The 17,583-nt window shown below is 43.3% G+C and overlaps 1 protein-coding gene and 1 pseudogene across 3 annotated transcripts; both read left to right on the plus strand.

Annotated features, from left to right (window-relative positions):
* The window catches only part of LOC143817768 (uncharacterized), a 49,132-nt pseudogene that overhangs the window by 14,220 nt on the left and 17,329 nt on the right, over positions 1-17,583 (plus strand).
* On the plus strand, positions 8,956-12,008 carry LOC143816949 (uncharacterized). Of its 3 annotated transcripts, none has more exons than XM_077297954.1 (5): positions 8,956-9,490; positions 9,562-9,658; positions 9,730-9,797; positions 9,884-10,711; positions 10,823-12,008. In XM_077297954.1, the coding sequence occupies exons 4-5, from the start codon at positions 10,698-10,700 to the stop codon at positions 11,841-11,843; spliced, it is 1,035 nt and encodes a 344-aa protein (XP_077154069.1). In that variant the 5' UTR covers positions 8,956-9,490; positions 9,562-9,658; positions 9,730-9,797; positions 9,884-10,697; the 3' UTR covers positions 11,844-12,008. The 3 variants fall into 3 exon arrangements, with proteins under 3 accessions (XP_077154069.1, XP_077154071.1, XP_077154070.1); XM_077297956.1 differs by having other exon boundaries at positions 9,884-9,958; positions 10,085-12,008; XM_077297955.1 differs by having other exon boundaries at positions 8,956-9,322; positions 9,394-9,490; positions 9,730-10,711.

The following is a 17,583-nucleotide window of genomic DNA, read 5'->3' on the forward strand; positions in this document are numbered from 1 at the left end:
GGGAAAATAATTGTATTGTCACTAAAGTATTTTAAAGTAGATGATAAATAGATAATAAATAGATGATAGATAATAGATAAATAACAGATAGATGATAGATAATAGATGATAGCTAATAGATAGATAGATAATAAATAGATGATAGATAGATAATAGATAAATAACAGATAGATGATAGATAATAGATGATAGCTAATAGATAGATAGATAATAAATAGATGATAGATAGATAATAGATAAATAACAGATAGATGATAGATAATAGATGATAGCTAATAGATAGAAGATAGATAGATAATAGATAATAAATAGATGATAGATAATAGATAAATAACAGATGATAGACGCACGGTGGCGCAGTGGATAGCATAGCAGCCTTGCAGCGCTGGAGTCCTGGGTTCAAACCCCACTAAGGACAACATCTGCAAAGGGTTCGTATGGTCTCTCCGTGTTTGCGTGGGTTTCCTCCGGGTACTCCAGTTTCCTCCCACATTCTAAAGACATAGTGATAGGGAATATAGATTGTGAGCCCCAACGGGGACAGTGACGATAATGTGTGTGCAACCTGTAAAGCGCTGCGGAATATGTTAGCGCTATATAAAAATAAAGATTATTATTATAGATGATAGCTAATAGATAGATAGAATATACAGTAGATAGATAATAAATACCAGATAATTGATAGTGAGATAGGTACATAGATAATAGATTGATGATAGATAATAGATTGATGATAGATTATAGATAGATAGATAAAAAGCCGGTAATTCATGTGCCGCATACAGTAAAATCACAGAGTGACAGGTTAGAATAGAATAGACATACAGTATACACATAGAGCACATACAGTCATGGCCAAAAGTATTGACATCCCTGCAATTTTGTCAGATAATACTCAGTTTCTTCCTGAAAATGATTGCAAACACAAATTATTTGTTATTATTATCTTCGTTTAATTTGTCTTAAATGAAAAAACACAAAAAGAATTGTCCTAAAGCCAAATTAGATATAATTCCACACCAAACATAAAAAAGGGGGTGGACAAAAGTATTGGCACTGTTGGAAAAATCATGTGATGCTTCTCTAATTAGTGTAATTAACAGCACCTGTAACTTACATGTGGCACCTAACAGGTGTTGGCAATAACTAAATCACACTTGCAGACAGTTGACATGGATTAAAGTTGTCTCAACCTCTGTCCCGTGTCCTTGTGTGCACCACATTGAGCATGGAGAAAAGAAAGAAGACCAAAGAACTGTCTGAGGACTTGAGAAACCAAATTGTGAGGAAGCATGAGCAATCTCAAGGCTACAAGTCCATCTCCAAAGACCTGAATGTTCCTGTGTCTACCGTGCGCAGTGTCATCAAGAAGTTTAAAGCCCATGGCACTGTGGCTAACCTCCCTAGATGTGGATGGAAAAGAAAAATTTACAAGAGATTTCAACACAAGATTGTGCGGATGTTGGATAAAGAACCTCGACCAACATCCAAACAAGTTCAAGCTGCCCTGCAGTCCGAGGGTACAACAGTATCAACCCGTACTATACGTCGGCGTCTGAATGAAAAGGGACTGTATGGTAGGAGACCCAGGAAGACCCCACTTCTTACCCCGAGACATAAAAAAGCCAGGCTGGAGTTTGCCAAAACTTACCTGAAAAAGCCTAAAACATTTTGGAAGAATGTTCTCTGGTCAGATGAGAAAAAAGTAGAGCTTTTTGGGCAAAGGCATCAACATAGAGTTTACAGGAGAAAAAAGAGACATTTAAAGAAAAGAATACGGTCCCTACAGTCAAACATGGTGGAGGTTCCCTGATGTTTTGGGGTTGCTTTGCTGCCTCTGGCACTGGACTGCTTGACCGTGTGCATGGCATTATGAAGTCTGAAGACTACCAATAAATTTTGGAGCATAATGTAGGGCCCAGTGTGAGAAAGCTGGGTCTCCCTCAGAGGTCATGGGTCTTCCAGCAGGACAATGACCCAAAACACACTTCAAAAAGCACTAGAAAATGGTTTGAGAGAAAGCATTGGAGACTTCTAAGGTGGCCAGCAATGAATCCAGACCTGAATCCCATAGAACACCTGTGGAGAGATCTAAAAATGGCAGTTTGGAGAAGGCACCCTTCAAATATCAGGGACCTGGAGCAGTTTGCCAAAGAAGAATGGTCTAAAATTCCAGCAGAGCATTGTAAGAAACTCATTGATGGTTACTGGAAGCGGTTGGTCCCAGTTATTTTGGCTAAAGGTTGTGCAACCAAGTATTAGGCTGAGGGTGCCAATACTTTTGTCTGGCCCATTTTTGGAGTTTTGTGTGAAATGATCAATGTTTTGCTTTTTGCTTCATTCTCTTTTGTGTTTTTTAATTTAAGACAAATTAAATAAAGATAATACCAAAGAATTTGTGTTTGCAATCATTTTCAGGAAGAAACTGAGTATAATCTGACAGAATTGCAGGGGTGTGAATACTTTTGGCCATGACTGTAGATATATAGATGTCAATGACACACACATATATATGTATATATATTATATAGATAGAAGAAAAGTCGGTAATTCAGCAGCCACGTACTCTAAAATGACACCGGGACCCGACAGTCTAGAAGAGATGGATTACACACATAGATACAGATATATGGGTTATACACATAGAATAGATAGATATATAGATGTCAGTGACATATACAATTAGTACAGTGTGTGTGCAGCTTTCTGTACATGTTGTGAGGGGTTGACACACTCTGCTGCTTTCCCAGGTAGACAGAGGAAATGTTCTGGTAGATGATCACCTGCTGGTTTATTGTGGATAGCATTAACCTTGGCGGGTTCAGCAAAATGAACCGAGCCTTGCTGGCATAAAGGTAAAACCAAGAAAACACAGCCCATATGAGTCCTTTCCCTGCAGGATTCCCCTGCAGTTGACCCGCACAGTTGGAGTTCCTGCTCTCCTAAGAGACACTGCCTGATTCTCATGACCAGGTATATAACATCCCATGTGAGTTCGTCCATGCGGGACATTGGGTACGCGTCAACACTGGACACCTCATTGAGCCTGCAGTAGTCATTACAAAATGGTTTTGCAAATTTTGTTGCAAAAATGAGAAATCGCTGGTCAACTTTTAACCCTTATAACTCCCTAACAAAAAAAATTATGTTTCCAAAATTGTGCTGATGTAAAGCAGACATGTGGGAAATGTTGTTTATTACCTATATTATGTGATATAACTCTCTAATTTAAGGGCATAAAAACTAAAAGTTTGAAAATTGCTAAATTTTCATAATTTTTGACAAATTTTGTTTTTTTTCACAAATAAATGCAAGTCATATCGAAGAAGTTTTACCACTATCATGAAGTACAATATGTCACGAGAAAACTATCTCAGAATCACCAGGATCCGTTGAAGCGTTTCAGAGTTATGACCTCATAAAGTGACAGTGGTCAGAATTGTAAAAATTGGCCCTGTCACTTAGGTGAAAACAGGCTTCGGGGTGAAGGGGTTAATGGGGCCATAATCAACGTTTGTGCAGCATTATATGGGGCAAATATCTCTGGAGCATCTTATGGGGCCATATTCAAAGTTTGTGCAGCATTATATGGGGGCAAATATCTCTATGGAGCATCTTATGGGGCCATTATCAATGTTTGTGCAGCATTATATGGGGCAAATATCTCTATGGAGCATCTTATGGGGCCATATTCAAAGTTTGTGCAGCATTATATGGGGGCAAATATCTCTATGGAGCATCTTATGGGGCCATTATCAATGTTTGTGCAGCATTATATGGGGCAAATATCTCTATGGAGCATCTTATGGGGCCATAATCAATGTTTGTGCAGCATTATATGGGGGCAAATATCTCTATGGAGCATCTTATGGGGCCATAATCAATGTTTGTGCAGCATTATATGGGGCAAATATCTCTATGGAGCATCTTATGGGGCCATATTCAAAGTTTGTGCAGCATTATATGGGGGCAAATATCTCTATGGAGCATCTTATGGGGCCATAATCAATGTTTGTGCAGCATTATATGGGGCAAATATCTCTATGGAGCATCTTATGGGGCCATATTCAAAGTTTGTGCAGCATTATATGGGGGCAAATATCTCTATGGAGCATCTTATGGGGCCATTATCAATGTTTGTGCAGCATTATATGGGGGCAAATATCTCTATGGAGCATCTTATGGGGCCATTATCAATGTTTGTGCAGCATTATATGGGGCAAATATCTCTATGGAGCATCTTATGGGGCCATATTCAAAGTTTGTGCAGCATTATATGGGGGCAAATATCTCTATGGAGCATCTTATGGGGCCATAATCAATGTTTGTGCAGCATTATATGAGGCAAATATCTCTATGGAGCATCTTATGGGGCCATAATCAATGTTTGTGCAGCATTATATGAGGCAAATATCTCTAAGGAGCATCTTATGGGGCCATAATCAATGTTTGTGCAGCATTATATGGGGCAAATATCTTTATGGAGCATCTTATGGGGCCATTATCAATGTTTGTGCAGCATTATATGGGGCAAATATCTCTATGGAGCATCTTATGGGGCCATAATCAATGTTTGTGCAGCATTATATGGGGCAAATATCTTTATGGAGCATCTTATGGGGACATAATCAATGTTTGTGCAGCATTATATGGGGCAAATATCTCTATGGAGCATCTTATGGGGCCATAATCAATGTTTGTGCAGCATTATATGGGGCAAATATCTCTATGGAGCATCTTATGGGGCCATAATCAATGTTTGTGCAGCATTATATGGGGCAAATATCTCTATGGAGCATCTTATGGGGCCATTATTAACCTTTGTGCAGCATTGTATGGAGCATATTTTAATATGGAGCATCTTATGGGGCCCATCATGAACTGTATGGAGCATTATATGGGGTGTATTTTGTATGGAGCATTATATAGGGCTCATCATGAACTGTATGGAGCATTATATGGGGCTCCTGATTCAATATGGATGTTCAAAAACACTTAACCTATTGATATCGGTTGATATTATCAGCCATATCCTCCTTCTTCTCCTCTCGCTTCCTCAAGCTCAATGTGGACAAATCTGAACTAATTATCTTTCCTCACTCTCGCATATCTTGCCTACCTGATCTATCTATCAAAATAAATGAAATCACACTTTCCCCTGTCCCCAAAATCCGCTGCCTCGGAGTAACCCTTGACTCTGCCCTGTCCTTCAAACCGCACATCCAAGCTCTCGCCACCTCCTGTCGCCTCCAGCTCAAAAATATTTCCAGAATCCGTCCTTTCCTCAACCCACACTCTACCAAAATGCTCGTGCATGCCCTAATCATCTCCCGCCTCGACTACTGCAACATACTCCTCTGTGGCCTACCTTCTAACACTCTCGCACCCCTCCAGTCCATCCTTAACTCTGCTGCCCGACTAATTAATCTCTCTCCTCGCTACACTCCTGCTTCCCCTCTTTGCAAATCCCTTCACTGGCTCCCAATTTCTCAGCGTATCCAGTTTAAATTACTAACACTGACCTACAAAGCCATCCATAACCTTTCTCCTCCGTATATTTCCACACTAATCTCTCAATATCTTCCCTCACGTAATCTCCGGTCCTCCCAAGACCTCCTCCTCTCCTCCACGCTTATTCGCTCCTCACCCAATCGCATCCAAGACTTCTCCCGAATATCACCCATCCTCTGGAATTCAGTGCCCCAACACATCCGGTTATCCACTACTTTTGGATCCTTCAAAAGAAACCTGAAAACCCATCTCTTCAAAGAAGCTTACAGCCTGTAAAGACTACACGGCCACCTCAACACCACTGGAGCTACTGCAACCCTCGACCTACTGTCTCCTTCCCCATAATCCTGTAGATTGTAAGCCCGCAAGGGCAGGGTCCTCTTCCCTCTGTACCAGTCAGTCATTGTTAGTTTTGTTTACTGTAAGTGATATTTGTATTTTGATGTAACCCCTTCTCATGTACAGCACCATGGAATTAATGGTGCTATATAAATAAACAATAATAATAATAATATCTCAATTAATTTTACTTTTATTGGTAGCTATTTTTATTTTTGAAATTTACCAGTTGCTGCTGCATTTATACTCGAGTCATTAAGTTTTTCCAGGTTTTTTGTGGCAAAATTAGGGGGGGTCAGCTTATACTCGGGTCGGCTTATACTCGAGTATATACGGTAATCTTTAATAATTAAATGCATGTACAGTAAGATGCACACACGCTGTAATAATTGTATATGTCACTGACATCTCTAGTACCATTTTCTCAGGTACCAGAAATACTAGGACTAGTGATGAGCGAGCACTAAAATGCTCGGGTGCTTGTTGCTCGGGTCGAGCAGATTGGAATGCTTGGGTGCTCAACCTGAGCAACGAGCCCAATGTAAGTCTATAGGAAACCTGAGCTTTTTTGCCTTAACCCCCGGAGGTCTTTTTAGGGTATCAAAACATCGGAAATCTATGGGAACAGTTCTCAAATGACACGGGAACATAGTGGGGAAGACTCCTAGAAGCATTTCTGACCCCCAGGTCACTGCTGTGAACAATGTTGTCAGAGTCTTACGCCATTTTTACAGGCGCACATTAAAACATACAGAAATGAAACCAAAATGGATTTTCCTGGGAAATATGTTGAGGTACATCCTTTCCAGGGTAATGACTTGTATATAAGGCTACTTTCACACTAGCGTTTTTCTGCAGACGTCGAAATGCGTCGTTTTGTGGAAAAAAAACATCCTGCAAAATGTCTCGCAGGATGCGTTTTTTTCCCATAGACTTGTATTGGCGACGCATTGCGACAGATTGTCATACGTCGTACGACATATGCGTCGAAAATTCGAAAAAACGTTGATTGTAACGTTTTTTGTCTCCGCCTAAAAAACGTGTCGCGACGCACCCTGCGGCATGCGTCGTTGGCTACAGTGGAAGCCTATGGACGCAGGATCCGTCAAGATACGTCTTACGACGCAATGCAGCGCTGCAATACGTTTTTTTACACTGAGCATGCTCAGAAGCAGGATTTTCTTGCCAATTGGCCAGACACCCCCAAATCTATATAAACCTGGCCTGGGCCTTCAACCCCACATATGCCAGCAAGACCCCAGCCTGCCAGCATGACCCCAGCCTGCCACAAAAGACCCCAGCCTGCCAGCAAGACCCCAGCCTGCCAGCTAGACCCCAGCCTGCCACAAAAGACCCCAGCCTGCCACAAAAGACCCCAGCCTGCCAGCAAGACCCCAGCCTGCCAGCTAGACCCCAGCCTGCCACAAAAGACCCCAGCCTGCCAGCAAGACTCCTGCCACACCCAAACTCCAGCCACCATAGAGCCAGTGTGAGTATTGCCATTTTTGTGTGCGTCTGTGTGCGTGTGCATTTGTGTCTGTATGATGTACTGACTACAGCAAGAGCTAAAAACCTGAATATAGCCAGAGGCCTGCCATCGTCCTGCAACAGCCAGTGTTCAGATCCACCCTGAGGCCTGCCACTGTGAAGACATCCAGCTCCAGCCGGAGGCCTGCCAGCATCCCAGATGGTGTGATTTGTGCCTTTTTTACGTGTGTATGTGTGCGTGTCTGTATGCGTCTTGTGTTTGGGTCCGCCTGTGTGCTTTTGTACATCTGTGTGTGTTTGCATAAAGCCTGTGTGCTTTTGTGTGGGTGCATCTGTGTATTTGCGTATGGCTGTGTGCTTTTGTATGTATGCCTTTACCTGCCTGCACCTTATGCCTGCGCCAATGTTATGCCTGTGTTATGCCTGCGCCTGTGTGCTTTTGTGCGTGTGCATGCACCTGTGTGCTTTCAGGCATGTTTGTGTGCGTCTTGGTGATTGCATGTGCATGCCCCCATGCCTTTTGGTTAATTCCCTTTTTCTGATGTATTTACCAAGTATAGTGGTCTGTGCAGCATGTGGTTTCAATGTGTGAGCGTGTGTATTGCGTGTGTTTTTTGTTTCTCTTTAAAATGTTTTTTTTTTTAAACTGTTGAAACCATTCCCAGTTGATGTACTTGTTTTTAAAATAAAGAGCATTTTAGCTCCTTTATTATGTTTAAAAAAAAAAAAAAGGAAATAAAAAAGAAATTAATAAAATGTTTAATAACAAATGTCCGTAGTATCATTTCAGAAAGGAAAATTAAAAAATGTTGCATGTACAAATGGTATGCAATACAGAGTTGGTTGAGTGTTGTGAATTCTGCTCTTGGGTTCCCTCCGGTGGTTGTTGGTGGTAGTGCAGTTGCCTCTGGGTTGCAATCCTGGGCAGGTGTTTCTGCTGATTGCAGCTCTGACTGGGCTATTTAGGTGTGCAGGATCCATTAGCCCTTGCCAGTTGTCCATTGTTCTTGGAGGTGTTACATCTCTGTCTGGTTCCTCCTGCTCTGCTGCCAATTCAGCTAAGATAAGTTTCTGTTTTTGTCTCTGCAGCACACATGCTGTGTGCTTTATTATTCAGTGCAGTTCATTGTGTTTATTTGCCCGGCTTAGACTGTGTTTGGATTTTTCAGTCATGTTGGATTCTCAGGAGATGCAGATATACATTCCATGTCTTTAGTTAGATGTGGTATTTTGTTATTATCTGCTGTGGATATTTGTAGGATTTTAATACTGACCGCTTAGTATTCTGTCCTATCCTTTTCTATTTAGCTAGAGTGGCCTCTTTTGCTAAATCCTGTTTTCTGCCTGTGTGTGTCTTTACTCTTATATTCACAGTCAATATTTGTGGGGGGCTGCCTATCCTTTGGGGTTCTGCTCTGAGGCAAGATAGAATTCCCATTTCCATCTTTAGGGGTATTTAGTCCTCCGGCTGTGTCGAGGTGTCTAGGATGTGTTAGGTACACCCCACGGCTACTTCTAGTTGCAGTGTCAGTTTAGGGTTTGCGGTCAGTACAGGTACCACCTACTCCAGAGAAAGTCTCATGCGGCTCCAAGGTCACCAGATCATAACAGTTGAGGGTTTATTTTTTAATAAAGGTAATACTTTAAAGGTTTTTTTGGGGGGAGGGGAATTTTTCAAGGGATATCTGAAAATAAAATATGTGGCAAATATCTTTTAACATGGTGGGTTCACATTTCAATTTATTTATTTTTTGTGCGTGGAAATGGTTAGGTGCACCGGGTGTGTTTGTTTTTGGGTTTGGGTGTTCGCCTGCATGAACATTGCTCACATCATTTTAGCAGGGTGGTTATCGTTAAACATTACCTAGTTCGGGGGGTGGTCTAACTATAAATTCATTATACCTACAGATCCACCAGGTACCAAAGCTATCCCACAGTGACCACCCAGACCCACCCAGACGTGCACACATCTGGAATTGTTTAAGTAAGTTTTGAAGACCCTAAATCTGCCAATTCAATGTGTATAGCAGATTGCAAGTGTCTTTTAACTTACAGAGCCACCAGGGACCACAGCCACCGACCCCACAGGGACCACCCAGAGACCACAGCCACCCAGACCCACCCAGACGTGCACACATCTGGAATTGTTTAAGTAAGTTTTGAAGACCCTAAATCTGCCAATTCAATGTGTATAGCAGATTGCAAGTGTCTTTTAACTTACAGAGCCACCAGGGACCACAGCCACTGACCCCACAGGGACCACCCAGAGACCACAGCCACCCAGACCCACCCAGACGTGCACACATCTGGAATTGTTTAAGTAAGTTTTGAAGACCCTAAATCTGCCAATTCAATGTGTATAGCAGATTGCAAGTGTCTTTTTACTTACAGAGCCATCAGGGACCACAGCCACAATGTCCTCTTCTGACAGCCCTACTCCAGAGCAACAGCGTGTATCGGTAAGTTAACAAAAAAATTAAAATGGTTTTGTTTTTATACTTTTCATTTTTGATAATCACTACATGCATTAATTATGTTTAAACAGGAAGCTGAATTAGATGAGGAGCTGTCAGAAGGGGACGAGACAGGTGGAGAGATGCAAGTAGCGGAGGGACCGAGTGTAAGTTGTGGCGAAACAGTTGTTTCACACATCACACTGCACCAAACACAAAACAGATCTTCATACATAACTGAACACATAAAACATATGCCTACATTACAGATAATTATTTTCCTTTTTTTTCAGTCTCCTGCTGTTGCTGCTGCACATTCTCAACACCGTGAAGGTTCTCCCAGCCGCTCCCAGAGTCGTCGTAATCGTCGCCGCGGTCAGCCACTGGTGAGTTGTAATATTTTATTCTCTTAGTAGTTTTTTGTTTCAGTGTACCAATTTTTTTTTTTTCTTTATTTTCACAGTCCACACAGCGTGCTCCCGATGCAGATATGGATGACAGTATTGATGTGGACCGCCTCATTGAGGAGGTTTGCGAGCGGGAGCCGCTGTGGAACATGGCTGACCGCAGGCATGCTGATACCCATGAGACCCGTCGGCTCTGGGAGGAAGTATGCCAGAATGTATTGCCGAGGAAGGAGGACCTTCATCCACAGCAGCAGAGTACAGAAAGTAAGTATTCACTTTTCAGTGATGTTTTGAGCTGAATGTAATGTATTGTAATGAACAATTTTTTTTTTCTTTTCATTCTTGTCTTCACAGGTGGAAAGGTTAGGAAGCAGTGGCGGTCACTGAGGGATCGCTTCAAGAGGGAGTTTAACCTGGAGATGCAGGCCCCGAGTGGCTCAGCAGGAAGGAGAAGGACTAAATACAAGTATGGCCGGCCCTGTCCTTCCTCAGGGAAACCATGCTGAGTAGAGTGTAAGTATTCTACAGCCCACTAATAACCATGTTACCTGTCTAACTTTGTTTGGTTTCAGTCAGGGCTTTTTACTATCAATATATTAATTGTTTTTGATTTTTCTTTCACAGCACCGTCTGCAGCCATCGGGCGCCTGCATCTACCTCGGCGCCCTCTGGAGCGATCTCTCACGAGTCCGCCACCGAGGGCCACGTCGGTAGGCCCCACACCTCTGACCCCTCATCTGACCCCTCTGTCCCCTCCACTTCCGCCGCCCCAAGCACTGGAGCATCATTGCAGCCTTCCTTACTTGAATCTGATGCTCAACAGTTAGCGTTCCCTTTACCCCACCTCTCTGATCCTGCCACCTCTAGACCACCATTAGGTTTGTTGCGGCAGCGACAGAGGGGTCAGGAAAGGAGCTATGCTCCTGAGTTCTTACATCTGAATGCAGCCTTCCAAAGCTCTTTCAAAATTTTGGGAGAGCAAGTGACTGCTGGTTTCAGCATGGTGCAAGCACGCATCAGTGAAACCAGCCGTGAAACCAGCAGTCGCTTGGATAGGCTGCATTCAGATGTAAGTCAGTCTCCAGCCAACCTTTTTTTTCAATCCATGCTCAGGAGCATGGAAAAGCTTTCTTTTGAGCAGCAGATGCGGGTAATGAATAGCTGCCATGATGCTCTACTTAAGGCCCTGTCCGAACCCCAAACTACCCCCACACCTCCCCACACAGCCACTACAACATTTCCACCCCAGGACCCATTTCCACACCAGGCCCCATCCCATTCCCAATTTCCACACCAGGCCCCATCCCATTCACAATTTCCACACCAGGCCCCCCATTACCAAACCCAGTCCCAAAACTCAAGCCAGTCCCAATACCCAAGCCAGTCCCAATACCCAACCCAGTCCCAATTCCCATCCCGGCCAACAAACCAAATGTCTTCCCCACTGTTTTCTTCCTTGCCCATCTTTCCTTCCCCATTAAGTATTCCCCCTACCCCAACACCACCCCCTTCTGGTCAGCTTCCTGCTTTTACCCCCCCTTCCACTGCACCCCAACCCAGTAGGCTTTCCCCACCTATCGACGTGGTCCAACCTTCCAGCCCCTCCTCCGCTAGTATCTCCACCCCACACTTTGAAGACCTGTAAAACTAATGTGTTGTTTTTAATGTTTAGAATTTTACAAAAAAAAAAGTTGGAAAGAACTGATTATTTTAAAAAAATATATATAATTCAAATAAAATTCATTTTGATTTAAACTCTACTCTTTTTGTGTATGTGCCTTCATTTAGGTAATATGGTAACTAAAAAAAAGGTAAAAAAAATATAAACACCACACGTTTAAAGGTATAACATATTGGGTTTATTACCAAGAAAACCACACTTTTGGAAACTGTTTTTTTTTTTGGGAAACACAATTTGTACAGAAACATAAATCCATGAAATAAAGATGTCACACAATGTTGTCTTGCCATGGAACCCGCCCAACAGGTGACACAAAATACTCCACAAAATGGTCCCTCATCCTGGTAACAGAACCTGTGGAGCGAACAGAGCTGCTGCGGTAATCCCACAAGGTTGTCTCCAATTCTTCATCATCAACGGAAACAGGCTCCTTGGACAGTACAAAGTTATGGAGCACCACACAGGCCGTAACAACCTCGTCTACTGTTTGGGTTTGCAGTCTTATTGCAGTCAGCAGAACTCTCCACTTTGCCGTCAATATTCCAAAAGCACACTGACCACTCTTCTGGCTCGAGTAAGGCGGTAATTAAATACCGGTTTTGTTCTGTTTAAGTCTTGGCTACCATATGGTTTAAGTAGGTGCGGCGATAACTGAAAAGCCTCATCACCTACACATACATATGGCATGGGTGGTCCACTTGTTCCCGGGAGTGGTCTGGCTGGCGGGAAATCATATGTATCTGCATACAAGCAACGGCCCATCGGAGAGTTTTTGAATACTTGTGAGTCGTTGGACCGGCCATATGAAAAATGTATACACGTCACTCTGTAAAAATTAGGTGCACGGAAAGGGGTACCACTCCCTTATATAAATCAGAAAAAAATATATATCCGGCACTCAAATATAGATGCAAATAAGTTTTATTGTGATGCAATCCCAAACTTTATAATGTTTCGGTCTGAAACTTAGACCTTCTTCAGACTGGAATTGAAAAAAACAAACGATAAGAAACAAATATACATACATACAAACGCCTCGTTAAGGTACAGAATCATAGCCAATAGACAATACAAAACATGGCACTGGAAGAGGCACACAAAATATAATCAGAATGAACAGCCATATCGGTAGAATGTCCGTGGAGACTATTACCTCCTAAAATCAGTATCCTTGAAAAAAAACGCTCCAAGTCTATAGCATTAGTGTAAAAACACGAAAATGAGTGCATATATTTGTACATCAGAGGAAAAAGAAATATACAACAGTATAACCATGTGCAAACCTTACACAGAGTGTCAGAAATCGTGAGTATATATAACTATACATAGGAAATTATAGGGGGCACAATACATCTGTATATACCTGGAATAACATTTGGCTCAGGATTCCTTAATGAAAAGAAAAACGAAAAAAAAGGAACGCTTAGGAAAAAATGGGGGATCCCATGTATAGCCACAAACATATTAGTGATGCATACCATATGAACTCAAAAATAAGATGGAGTCCCTATGTAGCGAGGCCAAAGTCACTATAGGTCATACAGCCCTCATTTGCGGGTTCATGGAGGTAAAAAATAGAAAATATATAAAAAATAAAATTAGGCAATGAAAAAATGGTAAAAATATACTAAATATAGGCGCAACGTAAATAGAAAAAATTAGAAAAAAACGTAGCCTCTAACAGGCGATGACCAGCAAGGGACTAGCCATAATAGAGTCCCTGAAATGAAAAGGAAAAAAAAGGGGAAACATAGCAGTAATGAAATTTACCAGATTGCTGTAGCATGGCGGTATAACGAAGGCAGCGCGTGGAAACGGATATGCTCCTGTGTTGAAGACCGGCCATAGGCTCCTATGTCCACAGCCAGGAATTTGCAGTTGGCGTCTGCTATAGCCATGAGTACAATGGAAAAGTATTTCTTGTAGTTGTAGTACTCAGAGCCTGTTCCTGCCGGTTTAGCAATCCTGATGTGTTTCCCATCGACAGCACCAACACAACTTGGGAAATGGCACAGTTCCTCAAAACAGTTCTGCACTTGTCAGCCAGATGTCCATTGTTGGTTGGGGGATATACTCCTGCTGTAAAGTATCCCAGATAGCCCGACAGGTCTCTTTCACTATTCCGGAAATTGTAGAAATGCCAAGCCGGAATTGATAGTGGAGTGAAGTTAGGGATTCACCCGTAGCAAGGAAGCTGTGAAAAAAAAAAAAAATGTTAGAAAAAATTGCACAGACCAACAACATTTTAATTTTTTTTGTTTCATGGTAAAGTTTCAATAAATGGTACTGTGGAAATTTTTGTTCTGACGGGACGCACAATAAAAACTGCATGAAACAGGTGTAAAACAGTAATGGCCACAAACAATAAAAAAATAACATGCTGCAGAAAATGCAACGCAATGTTTCAGCGCAGTAATTTCTGCAGTATTATTATTTATTGTTATAGCGCCATTTATTCCATGGCGCTTTACATGTGAGGAGGGGTATACATAATAAAACAAGTGCAATAATCTTAAACAATACAAGTCATAACTGGTACAGGAGGAGAGAGGACCCTGCCTGCGAGGGCTCACAATCTACAAGGGATGGGTGAGGATACAGTATGTGAGGATGGAGCTGGTCATGCAGCGGTTGGTCGATCGGTGGTTACTGCAGGTTGTAGGCTTGTCGGAAGAGGTGGGTCTTCAGGTTCCTTTTGAAGGTTTCGATGGTAGGCGAGAGTCTGATGTGTTGTGGTAGAGGGTTCCAGAGTAGGGGTGATACGCGAGAGAAATCTTGTATACGATTGTGGGAAGAGGGGAGTAGAGAAGGAGATCTTGTGAGGATCGGAGGTTGCGTGTAGGTAAGTACCGGGAGTATGTTATATGACATTAAATATGAGCTATGACATAAAAAACAGAGGCTTACCGCAGTGTAACCATCAGTCGCTCCGCCGGTGTAATGGCAAGCCTCCTCCGTGTGTCCTGCCTTTGGATGACATCCCCAAGTTTTTCCAGCAAATAATCAAAATGCTCCATCCTCATCCGTACATAATTGAAAAATTTGTCTGGGTTCTGCCACAACTCCAGGTAGAGAGTGGACTGGACACCCCTGGTCATCCGCAGTTCATTTATCGGATGTATCCATAGTCTCCGTCTCCGTTGCTGCAGAAGCATCCTCCGTCTTTCTGCTGCCGCCTCCTTCTCCCGCACTATAATATCCAGGCGATTTGTCTCAAATATCACACCAGTTACCACACTCACAATCCTACCAAGTACACCTTCCATCTCTGCCACTAAACTAAACCCTTTCAAAGATGGGTTGTAAAAACAGTCAGTATATAGTTTTCCCTATTTTCCAGTAGCCAATCAAATTTGGAAGACTCCCATTTTAAAAACAGATCCGTTGTAAAAACGGATGCAACGCATACAGTATTTCGAGGGAACCGTTTAGCAGATTTGCGACGGATCCGTCGAAATGCTGTATGCATTGCATCCGTTTTTCACTATTTTTGACGCATCCGTTTTTTACACAAAACGACGCATTTTGACATCTGCAGAAAAACGCTAGTGTGAAAGTAGCCTAAGGCAAAATAAATAACCCAAAACAAAAATGTTCCTCCACCACTTGAGCTATGTTCACACGCAGCGTTTTTGATGCGTTTTTCATCTTTAGCATTGTTTTCAGCCAAGACAAATGCATTCACTGGGAAATGTCATTGTAACATTGAACAACCTTAGCTGGCCATGTGGTGTGTGACACATCATCAGACACATCCTGTTTCATTTATGAAGGAGGGACTGTTAAAGGAGGAGGGCCATCAGGCGGACTTTAATCTTCTTAAAGGGAACCTGTCACCCCGTTTTTTCGGTATGAGATAAAAATACTGTTAAATAGGGCCTGAGCTGAGCATTACAATAGTGTAGTTTGTGTACCCCGATTCCCCACCTATGCTGCCGAAATACGTTACCGAAGTAGTCGTTTTCGCCTGTCAATCAGGCTGGTCAGGTCAAAAGGGTGTGGTGTCCTCCCCCAGATCTTGCGTAGTTTTCCGTTGGTGGCGTAGTGGTGTGCGCATGTCCAAGGTCCAGAATCCTCTGCCAGGGGATTTAAAAGAGCGCGCTGTTCGTTATTCATTGGTGATCGGTGGGCGCGACCATCTTCCTTTGGCCGCGCGTGCGCAGAAGCGGCGCTGTGCTGGCCGCGACGCTCTGCTGGCCGCGGCTTCAGGAAAATGGCCGCCGCGATATCCATCTGCGCACGCGCGGCATCCCGCGGCCATTTTCCTGAAGCCGCGGCCAGCAGAGCGTCGCGGCCAGCACAGCGCTGCTTCTGCGCACGCGCGGCCAAAGGAAGATGGCCGCGCCCACCGATCACCAATGAATAACGAATAGCGCGCTCTTTTAAATCCCCTGGCAGAGGATTCTGGACCTTGGACATGCGCACACCACTACGCCACCAACGGAAAACTACGCAAGATCTGGGGGAGGACACCACACCCTTTTGACCTGACCAGCCTGATTGACAGGCGAAAACAACTACTTCGGTAACGTATTTCGGCAGCATAGGTGGGGAATCGGGGTCCACAAAACACACTATTGTAATGCTCAGCTCAGGCCCTATTTAACAGTATTTTTATCTCATACCGAAAAAACGGGGTGACAGGTTCCCTTTAAAGGGACAGCAGTTTGTCCTCCCTATTCTTAGAGAGCCATCAGCTGGCTGGGCTTTGTTGTTCCCATTATTAAACAGTGTGTCTCCTGTACTGTTATTGCCTACGCATTGAATGCAAGGCATGACCCAAATTTAGATGCACCCCAATAACCCATTGAACAGACGTCCTAGAAGGCCACATGAAACCAAAGTTCCAATTTTTCTTAATTTGCTACTCCCATAATGTTAGCTTATGCATTCAATGCAAGGCCTGCCCTGCCCCAAAGTTACATGCACCACAATAACCCTTTGAACCGACGCAGTGGATGGCCACATGACACCAAAGTTCCCATTATTAGGAAGTTGGTACTCCCATACTGTTTGACTATGCAGTGAATTGCGATATTAAGCCTGAAGAACCTGTATTGGAGAATGTCAGTGTTGAGGATGAAGAACCAAAAATGGAGAATTGCATTTGCAGCGCCCCAGAGACCTGGTCGTTGCAGTAACGTTGCTCTGCCACTAAGGGGAGTGATGGTACGATGATTGCACTAAAGGAGTTCACCTGACCAGGTATCACAGTTACACATTACACTTCACACTCCGGCCACCAGGGGGAGCAAAGGGTTCTATGTATTAGGCCACTCCTCACACTCTGGTAAAACTGGGGGCTGGATAGGAAGTTAGGGAGAAGCTGACTGGGTTTTGCCCAGGTAACATCTAGTGAGAGAAGAGCGTTGCTTGGGAAGATTCAGGGGGGTCCCTGTCAGGGGTGGGATCCTGACAGTGGCCTAGCGAATAGGACAGATTGTTACGGAGCCACGCCTGCACTACCTTGTGGCGGCATCTTAAGAAAGGACACGAAGCTAAGTATATTGTGGAGAAGTGAGAAACGAGATCACAGCACAAAGGCGAGAGAACCAGTAGGAGTCGTGCCCTAAGGTCGTGGCAACATCCTACTGAGGCGCGTAGTCGGTGCCCGGAACACCGAGGAAGTATTAGGCTCTACGCATTACTTCAAACCAACGGCAGGGCAGTTAATTATAGGTTGTCTGTCTCACCTAAATCACCT

This window comes from Ranitomeya variabilis, chromosome 3, assembly GCF_051348905.1.
Source record: "Ranitomeya variabilis isolate aRanVar5 chromosome 3, aRanVar5.hap1, whole genome shotgun sequence".
NCBI classification, from domain to species: Eukaryota; Metazoa; Chordata; class Amphibia; order Anura; family Dendrobatidae; genus Ranitomeya; species Ranitomeya variabilis.